We start from the raw sequence: 19,052 nt of genomic DNA on the forward strand, positions 1-19,052 counted from the left end.
GGCGGCGGTGGCGGCGCGACGACGATGGTGGCGCAGGGCGGTGGCAGCACGGGCATGGGATGGCGCGAGGCGACGGCTCGGGCAAGGGGGCAGGGCGGTGCGACGACGGGGGTGGCACGAGGCTGAGGAGGGGATCGCCGGGAAGGAGGTGGCGGCGCGGCGACGGGGGTGGCACGGGGCGGCGGCGGCACATGGGCGGGGTGGTGTGGGGTGGCGGTAGCTCGGGCATGGGGTGGCGGTAGCTCGGTCATGGGGCGGAAAGAGAGGGGGAACAGAGAGGTGGGGCGCGGGCATTGTTGGCATTTTAGTTAGGGCATGGTTCTTTGTCGTCTGCTAGCAGAAGACAAAGAGCCTAGCTAATGGACGTTAGTTTGGTCACTTTCTTTGTCGTCTGCTAGCCGACGGCAAAGAAAGTGGCCGTTAGGTGGCTCTCGCGAGTGGGCCACCCTCCCTCTTTGTCGTCTGCTAGCTGACGACAAAGCTTCTATGCCGTCCGCTAGCGGACGGCAAAGGGCTAGCCGATGACAAACATGATCTTTGTCGTCATCTCTTTCTTTGTCGTTAGTGTTTTGACGGCAAAGATCTTGATTCTAGTAGTGCGGTCTCATGTGCGTGGACATGTAAGGTTTGTCTAGACCGCTTCATCCCACAATACCGCCGAATTAAAATAAGACGTTGATGGTAAGCAGTATGACTATCACCTCCCACAACTCATTGTGTTCTACTCGTGCATATCATCTACGCATAAACCTGGCTCTGATACCACTGTTGGGAATTGTTGGAGATGCATAGCAGCAAGGGGGAGAGTGTGACTACGTACCCTCGTAGACCGTAAGCGGAAGCGTTTCACAACACGGTTTATGTAGTCGAACTTCTTCGCGCTTCAACCGATGAAGTACCGAACGTACGGCACCTCCGCATTCTGCAGACGTTCAGCTCGGTGACGTCCCTCGCCTTCTTGATCCAGCAAAACATCGAGATAGTAGATGAGTTTCGTCAGCATGACGACATGGTGACGGTGATGGTGAAGTGATCTCTGCAGGGCTTCGCCTAAGCACTACAAAAATATGATCGGGGGTGTAAACGGTGGAGGGGGGGCGCTGCACACGGCTAGGCAATTGTCTTGGCTGTGCTAGGCGCCCCCTCCTCATACATATAGGTGGGAGGGAGAGGGGAGAGGCCAAGGGGCTCCCCAATTAGGTCTGAATCCTACTTGGGCTCCTGCCCTAGGCCGCGCCCCCTGCCATATTTGTCGGAGGGGGGAGGAAAGAGGGGGAGAGGGAAGGAAGGGGGAATCTATTCCACTCTTTTCTTTCCCTTCCCTCTTTCCTTCTTCTCCTAGGCTGGCCATATGGGGGGCGCACCAGCCCCTTGTGGCTGGTGCATTTCCCCTCTTGGCCCATAAGGCCCATATCTTTTGCCGGGGGTGCCTGGAACCCCTTCCGGTGACCCGATAAGTATCCGGTACCCCCCAAAACACTTTCGGTATCCGAATACCATCATCCTATATATATTAATCTTTACCTCTCGACCATTCTGAGACTCCTCGTCATGTCCATGATCTCATCCGGGACTCCGAACAACATTCGGTCACCAAATCACATAACTCATATAATACTATCTCGTCATCGAACGTTAAGCGTGCGGACCCTACGGGTTCGAGAACTATGTAGACATGAACGAGACACCTCTCCGATCAATAACCAATAGCGGAACCTGGATGCCCATATGGGCTCCTACATATTGTACGAAGATCTTTATCTGTCAAACCGTTATGACAACATACATAATTCCCTTTGTCCATCGGTATGTTACTTGCCCGAGATTCGATCGTCTGTTCATCATACCTAGTTCAATCTCGTTACCGGCAAGTCTCTTTACTCGTTTCGTAATACATCACCTCGAGACTAACTCCTTAGTCGTTTGCTTGCAAGCTTATGATGTGTATTACCGAGAGGGCCCAGAGATACCTCTCTGATACTCGGAGTGACAAATCCTAATCTCGATCGATGCCAACTCAACAAACACCTTCGGAGATACCTGCAGAGCATCTTTATAATCACCCAGTTACGTTGTGATGTTTGATAGCACACGTCATTCCTCCGGTATCAGTGAGTTACATAATCTCATAGTCGAAGGAATATGTATTTGACATGAAGAAAGCAATAGCAATAAAGCTGAACGATCATTATGCTAAGCTAACAGATGGGTCTTGTCCATCACATCATTCTCCTAATGATGTGATCCCGTTATCAAATGACAACGCATGTCCATGATTAGGAAACCTTAACCATCTTTGATCAACGAGCTAGTCTAGTAGAGGCTCACTAGGGACACATTGTTTGTTTATGTATTCACACATGTATTAAGGTTTTCCGATCAATACAATTCTAGCATGAACAATAAACCTTTATCATGAATAAGAAAATATAAAATAACAATTTTATTATTGCCTCTAGGGCATATTTCCTTCACAATTTACTTTTCTTCATCATTCAATCCAATAGATTGATTGGAGCTAGAGCCATCATTTTTCTTCATCTTATTGGGGCTGTTTTTGAGCTCTTCAGTGATGGTTTGCCACTCTAGTTTCCTACTAAATTTCAGCCAATGATAAAGTGGGTGGCTTTTCTCGGTTTGTTGGTACAAACTCGCCACCAAAGTTGCATGCCTTTGAACTCCAATGCCACTTTGGTTCCGGCCAACCACTAGTGTATAGTAACCAATAAAATTGTTGACGCTCTCCTGGACGGTGGACCATCTTAATTGGAGAGAGACCTCACCGCGGTTGGTATAAATGGGGTGTGGCTTCACATAGTACTTTTCCTCATGGTAGAGTTTGTGGATTTTTATCAATATTTGACGCCCTTTTGCTCAGTTTAACATAGTGATCCATGCTTGTGGCCAACCAAGATTCAACCAACAACACATCTTCAAAGGTTGTGAGTGTTGGACCTCTTGGCTTGACTACCTTCCTCTTTTTAGTGTGAGACGTTTGCCCGAATTTAACAAAGGGGAATAAATCATGTTTATCGTTATTTCGTCCTATAATATGTATAACAATTTACTAACATCCCTAGATTTATCCAATGGTATGTGCAACACAAGAAGCAACCAATTCAAATGGCATATGGGGCAAAGAATGTACCGGGTCTTGCTCGGGCATATTGTCGAACAACATGTGAGCATGCCCGGCGGTGCCGTTGCCCGACATCGTCTGTTGCCTTTGGAGTCACGACGACTCGTACAACATCTCCTCGGCGGCGACATCTTCCGTGAAGCCATCTAGGATACCGGAACAGACTCGGGTTGTGCCGACGACTTCTTCCTTCTCTCGACCACGACGGACGAATCAGTGGCGGTTGCCAGACCTGACGTGCCCAAATCTATGTCCTCGTCACAGATATGAGGGACGGTTCGTATGCGTCCGCGGACGTATAGGGGCGGATTTGCCAAGTCTAGCTATAGATGCTCTAATTAAGTGATGGGACGGGAAGGGCAATGGTGTAGATGGAAAGACTGGCTGCGGCGGCCTAGTACGCAGACCATTAAGGGAAAATTTAGAAAAAGTTATACGCAGACTATTGATGAATGGAGAGAGTATCTATAATTTTTGTTATGTTAATACTATATTCATATCATTTACACATAGTTTGGGCACACCTTTAATCATTTTTACGTGCAGCTTAGCGAGGCGTACCAACTGCTCAGTATGTGAGATGTTTCACGGTAATTCCTCTTTTTAGGGACTATTTTTCACGGTAATTCCCAACTTCCAGTATCGTAGCTTCATAATACTCTATTGTAGACACCTGGCATCCTTTCTCTGGCGGGCTTAACTCCAAAAGTTGAGCATTCCAGAAGCAACCTCCAAGCAAAAATAGCTGCCAGTACACTTCAATGTGTATGAGGCCATGATACCGTCGAGGACAAACAGCCAATCACCTCTCGGCGGTCGAAACCAAAAGCTGACCCTACCAACGTTCACTCCGATGAATCTCCTTGTCCATCCTCATTTCTCACGCCCGACATTGGCTCATACCATCGGGACAAACTCTCCAAGCTTGCAGTGGCATGCCAATAAGAAGGCCAACGCTTTAATATGCACACGCATTGCATGGTTACAAAAAACATCATACTGGACTGGCAGCAATAGACAGTCGCTAGTGTCCGTGAGCACCATGGCGCAGCCGAACCACCGGTACGGCGGCCACCGGGACCTGGAAGCCGTGATAGACATGGACCAGCCGGAGAAGCCGACCGCGAAAGGCGGCAGCCGATTCAGCTTCACCGGCGGGCTGGAGTTCACCAGCCTTACGTACACTGTGGTCAAGAAGCAGCGGGGTGTCGGCGGGGAGTGGGAGAAGAAGGACGTGGACCTTCTGCACGAGATCACGGGGTACGCGCCCAAAGGCTGCGTCACCGCCGTGATGGGCCCCAGCGGCGCCGGCAAGTCGACATTCCTGGACGCGCTCGCCGGGCGCATCTCCAGCCTCGACGGCCGCGTGGCGCTCGACGGCGTCGAGATGAGCCCCAGCGTCATCAAGCGTTCGTCTGCCTACGTCATGCAGGACGACCGCCTCTTCCCCATGCTCACCGTCTACGAGACGCTCTTGTTCGCCGCCGACTTCCGCCTCGGCTCCGCCGTTTCCCCCTCCGACAAGAAGCTCCGCGTCGACAACCTCATCGAGCAGCTCGGTCTCACGGTAATTAACCAAGCACGGTACCTGTATTTTACTTTGACAAAAGTAGATCATAGTACGTACGTGCGCACGGAGTGTATACGTGTTAACAGAACAGCTGTGCAGACATCAAGGAACACGTACATCGGGGACGAGGGCACGAGGGGAGTGTCCGGCGGAGAGCGCCGGCGCGTCTCCATCGGCGTGGACATCATCCACGGGCCGGCGCTGCTGTTCCTCGACGAGCCGACGTCGGGGCTCGACTCGACGAGCGCGCACAGCGTGATCGAGAAGGTGCACGACATCGCGTGCGCAGGGAGCACCGTGGTGTTGACCATCCACCAGCCGTCGTCGCGGATCCTGCAACTCCTCGACCACCTCATCATCCTGGCACGCGGCCAGCTCATGTACAGCGGCGGGCCCAAGGAGGTCACCGCGCACCTCGGCCGCATGGGCCGCAAGGTGCCCAAAGGGGAGAACTCCATCGAGCACCTCCTCGACGTCATCCAGGAGTACGACCAGTCCGAGTTCGGCGTCAACGCCCTCGCCGAGTTTTGCCTCACCGGTCTGAAGCCGCGCAAGCTCGCCGCCGAGGGGATCTCCACCGTGTCTAGCATCCCTCCGACACCGGTTGGGCCCGGGGGCGAGGACTTCGATCACAGCCTCAGGAGCCAGCACTCCAAGTCTCCATGGAGCGGCGCGCAGTTCACGCCGTCCCGGCGCCCCAAGAAAGATCAAAGCGGCAAGTCACAGAACCCTCCAAGGTACCCCAAAAACGTTCCTCATCGTGTCGTGTTATGAAGATAGTATGACTCGGTAGCAAGACTGTAGTAGTTGCACTTGCATGTCCGATCGGTCGCATGAACTGCATAGCTTGTCTCCGGGAATCCACAGGTACGGGCCGGAGATCGTGATGGGGACGCCGACGCCGCTGAGCAGCATCTCGGGGTACACGGTGAACGAGGCGGACTACCTGTCGCCGGCGCAGCGCGCGTCCACCACGGGGGCGGCCGGCGTGGGCATCAACGCGCTGGGGCACCGCGGCAAGTTCGCCAACTCGTACGCGGCGGAGGTGTGGGTGCTGATGCGGCGCAACTTCACCAACATCTGGCGCACGCCGGAGCTGTTCCTGTCGCGGCTGATGGTGCTGACAGTGATGGGATTCCTGATGGCCACCATGTTCACCAAGCCCAAGGACAACACGCAGGGCATCACCAACCGGCTGAGCTTCTTCATCTTCACCGTGTGCGTCTTCTTCTTCTCCTCCAACGACGCCGTCCCGGCCTTCATCCAGGAGCGCTTCATCTTCATCAGGGAGACCTCGCACAACGCGTACCGTGCGTCCGCGTACGTGGTCGCCGGGGTGATCACGTACCTGCCGTTCCTCCTGCTCCAGTCCGCCGCGTACGCCCTCATCACCTGGTGGGCCATCGGGCTCCACGGCCAGTTCGTGTACTTCCTCGTCATGCTCTACGCCTCGCTCCTCTCCACCAACTCCTTCGTCGTCTTCATCAGCTCCATCGTGCCAAACTTCATCCTTGGGTAAGCACAATTTTATTTGGGAGGAAATGGATTGGTCCGGGCCAAAGCCCAATTACATATCGGAAAGCTGGGCCAGTTGAACATGTCTTATCGGGCTGGACCAGAATTACATACAGTTTATATCGCAACCTTTTTTTTTAGAGAAAAAAGTTTATATTTTTTTAGGGTAAAAAAAAATGTTTAGAAGGCAACCGTGCTGATGTCTGTTGGACCCAGGTACGCTGCGGTGATCGCGTTCACGGCGCTCTTCTTCCTCTTCTGCGGCTACTTCGTGAACAGCCACAGCATCCCGCAGGGGTGGAAGTGGATGAACACCGTGTCCACGATGAAGTACCCATACGAGGGTCTCCTGATGAACGAGTTCGGCGGAGAGCGGGACTTCTCCTCGAACCCGCCGCTCACCGGCAACGCCATCCTCGAGAGCCTCACCATCAGCGTGGCCAAGGACCGCAAGTGGAGGATGGTGCTCTACCTGCTCGGCTGGGCCGTCTTCTACCGCGTGCTCTTCTACCTCGTCCTCCGCTTCGCCTCCAAGAACAAGAGGAAGTAGCTCAACCGGAAGGGCCGGGCCCCCTGTATCGACATATCATGCTGGTTTGCTAGCTTAATTAATCCGAAGCTCTCTGGTAATCATTCATTTGAATTGACGGGCCCACGTACGGATCATGTCAAGATCTCTTTCCAAGATTTGTAGTACTCCTACTGAACTGTAATTTTCAGATAAGACATTGTGTTGATAGAGCGTGCCGTGATTTATTCTGATCAGTATTTTCTCCAATCTGTGGTGTTGTTCGCTCTGATTGCAAGGTCGCACCTCTTGGGTTTGGTCCAGCCGTTTGGGGATGCATATCCTGGTGCGATGACGTGACAGACGGACGTTCTTCTCATGCTAGTGACCCGTAGGCTGGTAGCCTGCAGCCACCACGAAAAGGACCAGGAACTGGCTTTCGTCCCTTTGCTAGCCGGGCCGCCTGGCCAACCGATCTTGATCTCTTTCTCAACGATCCAAATAGACTAAACCTCGGGGAGCAGGCGCCGCTGCCCGGCTCCGACCGCTTCCCCGGCGGCGCCGCCTCGTTCGGTCGTGCTACAGCAAGTAGAACGTTTCCAATTACTCTGCCCGCTGTTTCCAGGTGCCTGACGCGCACAGGATCGTTCAGCCTCTTTTTTCTGAAGTCTGAACAATCTATTTATTGCGGACAGCGATTCTTCAATCCAGAATCTTATCTACACATTATTTTATTTTTCAACAACCCGTTTTCTGAAATCTGACCAATCTATTTATTGTGAACAGCGAGGCTCTGAAAGCGTGGCCTTGCTTGCTAAATTTGTTTGCGCAAAATAGATGCTCATGAGTGCGCAATAGTACTACAAAAAATTGTGTGCCGTCCATTTGAGCCTGACATGCTAACAAGATAACTACCGTTTGCGGTTGGAAGCTCGGAAAATCTTCTAGCAAAGTAGTGGTTCCTGTCTCGTTGACAAGGACACGCACCGTGGAGACAATAATGATTCTGAACTGGAACTGCAAGAAACGTCAAGCAGCCAATCGCGAAAGTGGACAGATCGTTCAGGACGCTAGTGTATGTATAGTGCTTCGGTCGCCCACTCTCACGCTCCCTGCCTTTGTTTGGGCTTCTAGGAGCAGATTTGCACGGAAAAAAGCTAAAGTCCAAACGCATAATTGTTTTATACAGTATATCTTTGGTGACCTCGTGGCTAAAAGATGTGTACAGTGTTAAAACAACTATCCACTCATTTTAGCTGTGAATGTGAAGCAGGTTGGGCTACCGTCCGTTTTTCAGCGCTAACCTTGTCTTTTCACTAAAGTCACGAAGAAATTACCATCCATTAGGATTCCAAGACAAGCCGCTGCGGACTGAACGAAACCAACATCAGTACTACCTCCGTCTTATGAACGTTTGATCTTATATTATGAGACGAAGGGAGTACTTTGCGAAACAATTAACTTCATAGTACCCGCTGAAATGACACAGTGGGGCGTACTGCTAGATTCTAACTAAATGGGGCGATCTTATCAAAGGCGAGCCGACGAGACGAATTTGGCCGGGCTTAAGGGTGTGCTCCCTATACTGATATCAGAGGAGCAAAGTGCATTTGTTCCGGGGAGACTCATCACCGACAACATGCTCGTGGCATATGAATGTGTACATGCCATACGGAAGAGAAAAAGGAAAAAAACATTGTGTGCCGTTAAATTGGATATGATGAAAACTTATGATAGAGTGGAATGGTCTTTTCTTCAACAAATGATCACTAAGCTGGGTTTTTCTCAATCATGAACAGCCATGGTTATGAGGTGTGTCACTTCTGCAAGATTCTCAGTGAAACTTAATAGTAGTTTATCAGAAGATTTTCTCCCTTCTCGAGGGCTGCGACAAGGAGACCCCATCTCTCCCTATTTGTTCTTATTTTATGCAGAGAGCTTCTCGGCGCTACTCAAGCAGGCACAACGGGAGAGGGAAATACAGGGGGTGTCGTTTGGGCGCACTGGCCCCACAATCACACACCTACTGTTTGCGGACGATAGTATTGTCTTCCTTGAGGCCTCACAGCCGAATTTGGAGCGTCTTCGGCAGATTCTTATCACATATGAGGAGGCATCAGGACAAAAGGTGAATTTGGAGAAGTCCTCCATCTTTTTTGGAAAAGGATGTAATGACGAGGTCAAGGCTAATTTGAAGGGTGTGGTGGGTATACAATCAGAGGCACTTAATGAAAAATACTTTGGGTTACCAACCATGGTGGGCAAGTCCAAAGATGGGTGCTTCAGGTATGTTCAAGAATCTTCTAGAGGGAAGGTAATGGGGTGGAAAGGACAGGGTTTGTCGAAGGCAGCAAGGGAGGTACTTGTCAAGTCGGGGTTGCAAGCAACACCGACGTTCTCGATGAGTTGCTTCCAGCTCTCCAAGAAAATGTGCGGGAAGCTGAAATCTATTTCTTCTAAATTCTGGTGGGGGCGGCTGACGGCGAGCGCAAAGTTCATTGGGTGGCCTGGGACAAAATGTGTACAAGGAAGCAGTCTGGTGGGATGGGCTTCCGGGACTTCGAGATGTTTAATCAATCTCTCCTGGCCAAACAAGTCTGGAGGCTACTAATGTATCCAATACCTTTATGTGCAAAAGTGCTTAAGGCAAGATACTATGAAGATATGGATGTCATGGCTGCTCCTTGTCCACAGGGGTGTTCCTATACGTGGAGAAGCTTGATGCATGGAAGAGACCTGCTAGCACGTGGGCTGATATGGCGTGTTGGGGAAGGGACAAAGATAAACGTGCTCCATGACAATTGGATCCCGCGTAATGGTAGCATGGTGCCGTTGGGTGCCACATATGTACCGAACACTGTAAAGGTTGCTGACCTGCTTACACCGGAAGGCACGACATGGGATGAGGAAAAACTGCTGCAGGTTTTTACTCCGAGTGATGTGCAGGATATAAGACAGATCTTGATCGGAGGACCGGGAAAGGAGGACTTCCGGGCATGGAATTATACTAAAAATGGAGTTTTTTCCATTCGGTCGGCGTACCACTTGGGTATGTCTCTCAAAGTGGCGTCGAAGGCACTGGCCTCTTCGTCAAGTTCGGTGGCTGAGCATCGGAGCTGGATGGAGCTATGGGCTGCGGACGTCCCCAACAAGGTCAAGATCCATGGTTGGTGTTTGCTAAAAAATGGTTTGGTTGTAGGGGCTGAACTGCTGCGACGGCATGTAAAGCCTGGGGTCTTCTGTATAGCGTGTGGAAGAGAAGAGACAGTTATTCATCGAATGTGGCGCTGCCCTCATTCGATGCAGTTCTGGAAAGTGCTTGGCAATGGTGTTGGGGCGCCCCTGGCGCTGCTGCCCACACATATTGACAGGGTAGATAATATGCGAACCTGGGTGTTGGATTAGCTGGCGGCAGCATCGAATGAGGAGAAGAGGGTGGTCATGAGGGCGTGGTATGAACTGTGGCTTGCAAGGAACAACGCACGGGATAGTGGACGTATAGAGGACCCGAACCTGATTGCAGACAGAGTGATTTATCTTGATCAGGAGTGGGAGGCGATCAAGGAAACTAATGTGAGGCCGCCAACTGTGCGTAACAAAGATGTCTGGACGAAACCAGAAGAAGGGTGGATGAAGGTCAATACTGATGGTGCACTAGCTAAGCAAGGAGGATCAGGAGGAGGTGGAGCGGTCCTTAGAGACCACCATGGCGCGTTCGTGGCAGGAGCGTGCCATTTTTCCCCAGCTACGTCGGATCCAGAAGTTGCCGAGCTCCTAGCATGCCGTCGGGGTGTTCTTCTAGCACAAGAAAATGATGTCCAGAAGGTGGTGTTCGAGATGGACTCGAACGCGGTTCGGAAGATCAACAACATCCAGAAGGATCTCTCGATGATGGGTCAGGTCGTCCAGGAGATCAAGGAGCTACTTACCCAGTTCCAGGAGGTTAGAGTTGTTTGGGTTCGTCGCTCCGCAAACGTAGTCGCTCATAGACTAGCTAGGGAGAGTTGCTGTAGGGAGTTGTGCCATTCTTGGCGCCTTGTAGCGCCAGACTTTGTAAGCTCAGACATTGCCTCTGATGGTGCACTAGAGCACTAGAGAAATAAGGCAGTCGTTCCCCTCAAAAAAACAAACAAACAAAGGGTCAGCTGCCTCAGCGTCAGCAGCAGCGGACGATAATATCTTGCAGGGCCCCGACGAACGCAGATGGCTTGGCTCCGTTCAGGTTCGGCGGCGAAAAGATAAGTCTTTACGTCCTTGTCGTTCCCCTTTTCAAAGGAACCAAAGCCCAAGTGCACGTTAAACGTTTATTTAGTCCCACTTACAATTATTTCGGGTTCCACTACTCAAGTGGCCATGTCTTCGTAAACACTCCGCCTCGTCTATTTAGCTCGTCAGTGCGGGTGCAGATCTAAACTGTGTCCTAGGACTAGTAGTGGGCTAGTGGCTGTCCAGCTTGTCCTGCGTGGACTCGTGGCATCGGAGTTTCGAAAATGGGCGTGAGCATCCCAGCCAGCGAGCCGAAGCACCGGCGGCACCATCAAGAAGGGTGCGAGGCCGACGACGGCGGCGAGGAGTCGCCGGCGCTCGCCGCGCTGTACCTGTACGGGGACGTGCTCGAGTCGGTGGTGGAGCGCGTGCCGGCGCCCGACCTCGCCGCCGCGGCGGGGGTCTCGCGCGAGTGGCTCCGCGCGGTGCGGTCCGCGCTGCGCCGGCGCCCGCGGCGGCTGCCCTGGCTCGTGGTCCACCTCCACGGCCGCCGCCGCCGGACCGCGGCCTACGACCCGCACTCCGGCGCGTGGCTCACCGTGCAGGCCCCGCGCCACGCCACGCCGTCGCACGTGCGCCTCCTGCGCGGCGCGCGCGGCGACCGGGTGTGCGCGCTCTCCTGCTCCGGCCTCGACGTCGCCGGCGACCCTCTTGGGACGTCCGCGTGCGTCGCCATGAAGGCCCCCGGCGTGTGGCGCGTCGACCCGGTGCTGGCAGCGGTGGGCGACCGCGTGGTCGCCCTCGGCGGCGCGTGCCAGCTTGCGCTCGCCGAGGGAGAGGACGCCGCCGCGGTGGAGGTCCACGAGGGCGGGAATTGGGCGGCCTGCGATCCGATGCCGGCGGCGCTCCGCGAGTCGGCGGCAGCAACGTGGCTTTCGGTGGCCGCGACGGATCACAGAGTGTACCTCGCGGACAGAACCACCGGGTGTGCGAGCTGGTTCGATCCGTCGATGCGGCGGTGGGGTCCAACCCGTCGCCTCAAACCAGACGCCGGCGTTTCCACGTGGGGCGTCGCGCCTGGTCGCGCCGGCGCCGAGCAGCTCGTCCTTTTCGGAGCGAAGCGCGAAGGCGAGGGGGCAAAGAACAAAGTCGTCATCCAAGCATGGGAGGTGGACGGCGACACTCTGGATCTGCCTCCCGGCGCGGGCCACGACGCAATGCCGAGCGAGATGTCGGCGAGGCTTTTCCCCCACGACGAGGACGAGGAGGACGACGGGGAGACGCTCCCGTCGATCGCGGTGTGCGGCAACGCCACCGGAGGGTACGTGTACAATTCGGCCGAGCCAGCCAACGGCGCCGTGCTCGAGGGGAAGACGGGGGGCGCCGTGGAGCGGTGGGAGTGGGTGCCGTGCGCGCCCTCGGTCCGCGCCGAGCCGCTGGGCCGCGTCATCCTCGCGTGCTCGCCGGTGGGGTTGGACGAGCTCGAGCTGTCGCGTGGACTATCACCTCTGGGCCCACAACGTGCATGTGCGGATGTACAGTGAAACACAGTTTTTAGTTAAATAAAATACTCCCTCGGTTCATAAATTTAAGATGCTTTGTATATCATTCCCTCGGTTCATAAACATAAGATGCTTTGTATATCATTCAAGTTTCAGGAATCTTCAAACCCAATGGACTGACTGAAATGAGTGAGTAATAAATACACTAAAAAGCAATGCTATACGGACGACAATGTAAAGACGATTTGTGGACGACGTGTGGCCGGAGCCAATGGCGGTGCCAGAACTGCAGTCTTGTGTAGTCATTTTTAAATTGTGTAGTCAAGTACACAAAATTAAACAAAAAAATTCAACATTTTTGCAAGCATATGCTAGTTTCATCAAAAAGCTGGGTAGTCAATTGACTACCCAGCTGATGAGTGGCTTCGCCACTGGCCGGAGCCTTTCATCGTGTCGGTCGTGTACAGGAGAACCATTGCATCAGCTGTCGTTCAGGAATCGTCCCGTGAATTATTGTCCGCAAAGGAGTTCCTTACACTAAAACGTGTCTATGTATGTTTGATTTTTTTAAAAAATAGAACATCGTGTACTAGTGATTGAAGGGAGTAGATTGTAGATTGAATCAATCAACAACCATCAACCGCTGTTGTGAGCTTTTCTCTTGATGAAACCAAACAGACACCTCGTCACTTGTTTTAGGCGACTAGGGCGGCACCAACGCCGTCACCACACCGACCCTCTCGTCGGCCTCTTGCTTTCGTCGCCGCCTGTCAGCACCTCCGGGGCAAAGTCCCGCATGGTTGCCGGTGGTGACAGGATCTCTTTCTCCTCCACTCCCCTCTCCCCGGGTGATCATGCGACTGCTTCTCGTGAGATCTGTGCGGCTCCGCTGCCGTTCAAGGCTCCACTAATGTTGGATCCTTCTTGGATGTGATTGGTTGCTGCTTCACGTGAGATCTGTCCAGGCAGCTGGTGAGATCCGTGCGGCTCCGCTGCCGTTCAAGGCTCCAATAATGTTGGATCCTTCCTGGATGTGATTGTCTGGCTGCTTCTCACCAGATCCGTCCCCGCGGCTGCTTCTCATTAGATCTGTCCAGGTGGCTGCTCTTGGTGAGATCTGTGTGGCTCCCCTGCCATTCAAGGCTCACCTAATGATGGATCCTTCCTGGATGTGATTGTCTGGCGCTGTTTGTCACGGCTACCAGCTCCTGCCGATGGGTGGTGGCTCCAATCAAACGGGTTCGTCCTGTGGTCGCCGGGGCGAGCCTAAGACGTTCGGACGAGCAATCTCCAGCATGTCCCCACCAGATCCACGGGGATAGCGCTAGTAAGGTTGCGGCATGTGCTCCACCGTTGGTGATGGCAAGTGTGGTGTCAGGATACGGCGGGGTCGTAAGATGGGGTCTCCACTCTGACATGTTGTGACGGTCTCCATGTGACGACGCCAATGAGCAGCGGTCTTCTTCAGGCCTGACCACTCGAGTTGCGGATTGCGACAACCACTGAAGGGTTTTCGTGAGTGTTCCTCTCTTTAGATTCGGTGGCTGGTAATGTCGACTCCTATAGTCATGCTTGTTGGAAATATGCCCTACATACAATAATAAATTAGTTATTATCATATTTCCTTATTCATGATAAAAATTTATTATTCATGCTAGAATTGTATTGACTGGAAACTTAAATACATGTGTGAATACATAAACAACGTCATGTACCTAGTAAGCCTCTAAAGACTAGCTCGTTGATCAAATATGATTAAGGTTTCCTAACCATGGACATGAGTTGTCATTTGATAACGGGATCACATCATTAGGAGAATGATGTGATGGACAATACCCAACCATAAGCTTAGCATCATACTCCTTCCGTCGCGAAAAACATGTCGCATGCGTAGTTCATTGCCAATTTTATAAAAAAAGCCCCTCATAGTTTCAAAACAAATCACAAACAAGTCCCTCCACCCCCGTCGTCTTCCTCCGCCGTGCCCGTGCGTCTCCAGGGGCCGGCGCCGCCAAGCTGCGTGATTGCCGCTCGCCAGGAAGTGTTCCGCCTCCGTCGCCACATACCTTCAACGCCGTCGCCGTCGCCAAGTACTTGCTCCACCACCGCCGCCCAGACTTGCGCCGCCGCAATCCCCTCCCGCGGCGATTACCTGCGGGCGTCGCCGGAATTTGCCACCACGATCCGGGGGAGCAGGAGCTCCCTCTCATCGTCCTCGAGATCCCACGAGTCCTCCTCGTGCTCCCTCAAGTCCACCTTCAGCTGCCTCCCGTGCGCCACCGCGATCCAACTACGGGCATTGCCGGAGCCGGCCTCCACGATCCGGTGGACAGCAGCTCGCGCGTGTCCTCCGTGGTCTCCCGCGAGTCCTCGTCGAGCTCCCACGCGCCGCCGTGGTGCTCCTTCTCTGCTTGCGTGCCCGCCGGTGGTGCTAGCCCGTGCTGCTGCATCTTGTTTCTCCTCTGTTTCTCCCTTGCCGCCGGTGGAGCTAGCCCGTGCTGCTCCTGCTCCTCTTCCCGTGTTGATGCTACTTCTCCTCTGCCTGTGCTTCTATTGCTGATCTGTGTTGATGCTACTGCTCCTCTGTTGTTGTTGTTGACTGCCGCTGTGACTGCTGCTGCTGGTGCTATTTGCCCTCTGAAGAAGGTACTCCATCAGAGTACTGCTAGCTGAAGAAGGTACACCATCAGATGAAGTGTTTGTTTCCTTTGTGCATGATTCTTTCCAAAATGTGGGAAAAACTAACTGAAAAAAGCATGCATGAGCAAAAATATGAGAGCACATACAGAAAATTGCACACTTCCATGTCTTATAGATACCGCCATTGGAGCTGAATTAATCGAACTGAGCAAGTTTCTTGTATGAGCAAAAATACTAAGCATTCCACCTTACGGCTCACAGCCAATTTGATAATGCATGCGTGGAAATAAACACTCCTGACAGATTACTTATACACACAACAACGTCTGAATTAGGATGCATGACTAAACATCTCACCAGGTAAATGTTCAGTGGTTAAATGTGCTGTACTTTTGGAGATGGCTGTACTTTTAATGAGGTAAACTGTTCCTATTTAGACAACAATAACACTACAAAGTAGCTAGATGATCTCGCCTACTGGTAAATGCATGCTTATATTTTTCTTAAATAAAAAAGAACAGATTAGATAGAACAAATAGAGCAGTTGTTATCATAGCATCTCTTCAGTTCTTTACTGCAGCCAATTGATTGGAATGTGCTGTAGTTTCAGTTAACTGACAACAACAATTATGCAAAAAATAGTGTTAACTGAATTCTTTGTGTTGCCGCCAGAGCTTGTTTTCCTAAGGAAGGAAAAAGGTAAAATTCAGTTAAAATGTCAGGTTTCAGTTAATCTATACTCCAAACTGTTAAAATTTACCATCAATTTTCACGGTGCAATTGATAGTCATCTGGTGAAATTGAATGTTTGTCTAGATCAATTATTCCTAGCATTGTGGAATTAGAGCAGATCAGCCAATTTTGAACATACGCAATCACTGTACTTTGCTAACTGTCAAACTGTTATGTCACTGAACATATGCAGTCACTAAACATATGCAAATTTGGAGTACTGTTTGGTACTGCTGGAATTACTCTAGTTTGGAGTACTACAGAAATTATGAAAGTTTGGAGTGATTAGTTGAGGTTCTATTCTAACAATGTCAACTTAGGCAGCTCAACACATGCACCTGCACAGAAAATTCAGTTAAACATGATACTTTTTGTTTAATCTAGACATGTGTATGGTTTGTATGGTGGCTCCAGTAATAACTACTCATGATCATATCTACTCATGATCATAATCTGAAAATTGAGTTAAAATGCATTTGAACTTGATGGTGCCATGATCATAATGTGAAAATTCAGTGGCAAAAGTGTTGACAGTAGTACTCCTCCTACCACTAGTAACCTAAAGGCTCTTGTAAGCTAATGAGCCTTTCTATAAATGGTGCCATGGCAGCATTTCTTGTTTGACTTGCATACTCATTTTGTGTGTGTATATTCTTGTTATGCAAATGCAGAAAAGAAGAAATACTTGTAAATAAATATTGGGCTGGCTTTCGCCTGACAAGAAAGAAAGAAACTTAAGCTGGATTTTGTACCAGTAGAGTAGGTGGCCACCGGCAGGTCAAACAAGTTGCAAATTTGCAAGGAAGGAATCCTATATGAAAAATGCCATGCCAGGATCTCCTATATTGTCTAGCTCCTGAAATTCCTGCAGACAGTTGCAATTGCCAGGGCTGAAACACTACAGTGCAAACAAACACCAAGATCCATCAAAAACATAATCAAAGATGGCATGTCATGCTTGGCAATAGCAGAAGTAACATGGACATGGACCAATATGTTGGCATGGCCACTGACCTGTGGCTGGCATCTAGACAACACACACTCATACACTACATTAGATGTACTGTATATTCAACTCAAAATTATTTGCTTTCAAAATTTTGTTTACTGAATTTTGCTTTCACAACTGCTGTCGATCATGGTCATGGTCATTTGCAATCTTCAAGGTATTTCAGCTGCTGCCATGGCACAAATTCTAGCTAAGCATAGTCCTCTTGGAGTACTAGCAGAAGTGAAATTCAGTGGTACATCTCACATTCAGTGAAGTGGTTCAGAAACTAGTGGTTCAGTAAACATAGAGTAGTGGAGAAAATTCAGTAAACATGGAGTAAATTCAGTAAACATAGAGTAGAGAAGAGAGGTTCAAACCCAGGCAGTAGGACCTGGAGATGATATGCAGTAGTGGAGAAAACATGTAGCCGCCGCTGCTGCTGCCAAGTGAGAAGGCATGACCCACTTGTGCCGTGGACAACCCAGCCGCGGTGTCGCAGGCGCGAGTCTTCCACCAGAGAAACAACGAAGAAGACGCCGCCGCGATCGTATTCCTTGTGGAGTTGTCGTCGTCGTCTTCCAGGCTCGCAAATCAACGGCCTTTAGCTTGTCGTCATCGTTGGGCTCGTCGGCGTTTAGCTTGCTGCATCTCCTGTCGTCGTCGGGCTCGTCGGCCTTTAGGTTGTTGGTGGTGGTCCGGATCCAGTGCCTTCGGGCTCGCCGACACTAGTTCCGACGCAGCCGGAGCAGAGCACGGCGGTAGCTGGGGAAATCGAACGTTTTTCTTGAGGAAGGGGGAGGCATGCGAGCGGAAGCTGCGGTGGCGGAGCAGGAGGCAACTGCGGTGGGGGAGCGGGGGAGCAGGGAGCTACGTTGGGGGGAGCAGGGCAGCTGCGGCGGCGGGGAGCAGCGCAACTGCGGCTTCTGTCTGGAGGAGGACGACGAGGGAGCGCGGGTTTGGTCGGGAGAAACCAGAGGGGTTTCTTGCAAATTTGCCCTCACGACATGGTTTTCAGGACGGAGGGAGTATCATATCACTTAGTTATTTGCTACAACTTTCTTCATATCAAGTATATGTCCCTCAGACCATGAGATCATGCCACTCCCGGATACTGAAGGAATACCTTGTGTGCTATCAAACTTCACTTCGTAAATCGGTGATCATAAAGGTGCTCTACAGGTATCTCCGAAGGTGTTTGTTGGGTTGCGTGGATCAAGACTGTGATTTGTCACTCCTTATGACGGAGAGATATCTCTGGGCCGTCTCGGTAATATAAAATCACAAGAAGCTTCATGTGACTAATGAGTTTAGTCACGGGATCTTATATTATGGAACGAGTAAAGAGACTTGCCGGTAATGTTATTGAACTAGGTATGGACATATCGACGATCGAATCTCGGGCAAGTAACATATTGCGGGACAATGGGAATTGCATCCGGGATTAACTGAATCCTTGACATCGTGGTTCAACCTATAAAGATCTTCATGGAATACGTAGGAACCAATATGGGCATCCAAGTCCCGCTATTGGTTATTGACAGGAGAGGTGTCTCGGTCATGTCTACATGATTCCTGAACCCGTATGGTCGCACACTTAACGTTCGGAAGCGCTAGTGTAGTATTGAGATATTAACAATGGAAAGTATAAAGGTTGTTTGGAGTCTCGAATGGGATCCGGGCATCACAAGCAGCTTCGAAATGGTCCGGATGTAGAGATTTATATATGGGAAGTTTTATTCGGGGTTTCAACGGCGGTCCACCGGGAGTGAACTGGGGGCACCGAAGGGTTCCGAGGTGACATTGGGGTAATCTATGCATAGGGATTATGTACGTTTTCGTCCTTGTTTCTCCGGTAGAAATCTTGGGGCACTCTTTGAGGTTCTTTGTGTTGGATTGAATATTATGAATCTGAAGTTGTTTGATGCATATCATATAATCAACTCACGGATACTTGTGGTGACATTGAAGTATCTAGGTGACATTAGAGTTGGTTGATGTGTATCATATGGTGTTATTTTAGTACGAACTCTAGGGCTGTTTGTGAAACTTATAAGAATAGCTCAATAGATCGATCTGAAAAGATAACTTTAAGGTGGTTTCGCACCCTACAAACAGTTTCATTTTATGTTCTCCGCTAGATAAGAACTTTGGAATGATTCTTCGTCGCACGTTGAGGGATTGTTATGTGATTCAACTATGTTAGCATTATTGAGAGATTGCACTAGTGAAAGTATGAACCCTAGGCCTTA

The 19,052-nt window shown here is 51.0% G+C and overlaps 2 protein-coding genes across 2 annotated transcripts; both read left to right on the forward strand.

Annotated features, from left to right (window-relative positions):
* The first annotated feature begins 4,166 nt into the window (after window positions 1-4,166).
* LOC119276616 (ABC transporter G family member STR2-like) lies at window positions 4,167-7,002 on the forward strand. The gene is made up of 4 exons (XM_037557740.1): window positions 4,167-4,706; window positions 4,809-5,446; window positions 5,577-6,224; window positions 6,441-7,002. The coding sequence occupies exons 1-4, from the start codon at window positions 4,182-4,184 to the stop codon at window positions 6,772-6,774; spliced, it is 2,145 nt and encodes a 714-aa protein (XP_037413637.1). The 5' UTR covers window positions 4,167-4,181; the 3' UTR covers window positions 6,775-7,002.
* Window positions 7,003-11,067: 4,065 nt separating this feature from the next.
* On the forward strand, window positions 11,068-12,692 carry LOC119276617 (F-box/kelch-repeat protein At1g23390-like). The gene has a single exon (XM_037557742.1). The coding sequence runs from the start codon at window positions 11,223-11,225 to the stop codon at window positions 12,480-12,482; it is 1,260 nt and encodes a 419-aa protein (XP_037413639.1). The 5' UTR covers window positions 11,068-11,222; the 3' UTR covers window positions 12,483-12,692.
* Window positions 12,693-19,052: the final 6,360 nt, after the last annotated feature.

Source organism: Triticum dicoccoides, chromosome 3B (genome assembly GCF_002162155.2).
Source record: "Triticum dicoccoides isolate Atlit2015 ecotype Zavitan chromosome 3B, WEW_v2.0, whole genome shotgun sequence".
Classification (NCBI taxonomy): domain Eukaryota; kingdom Viridiplantae; phylum Streptophyta; class Magnoliopsida; order Poales; family Poaceae; genus Triticum; species Triticum dicoccoides.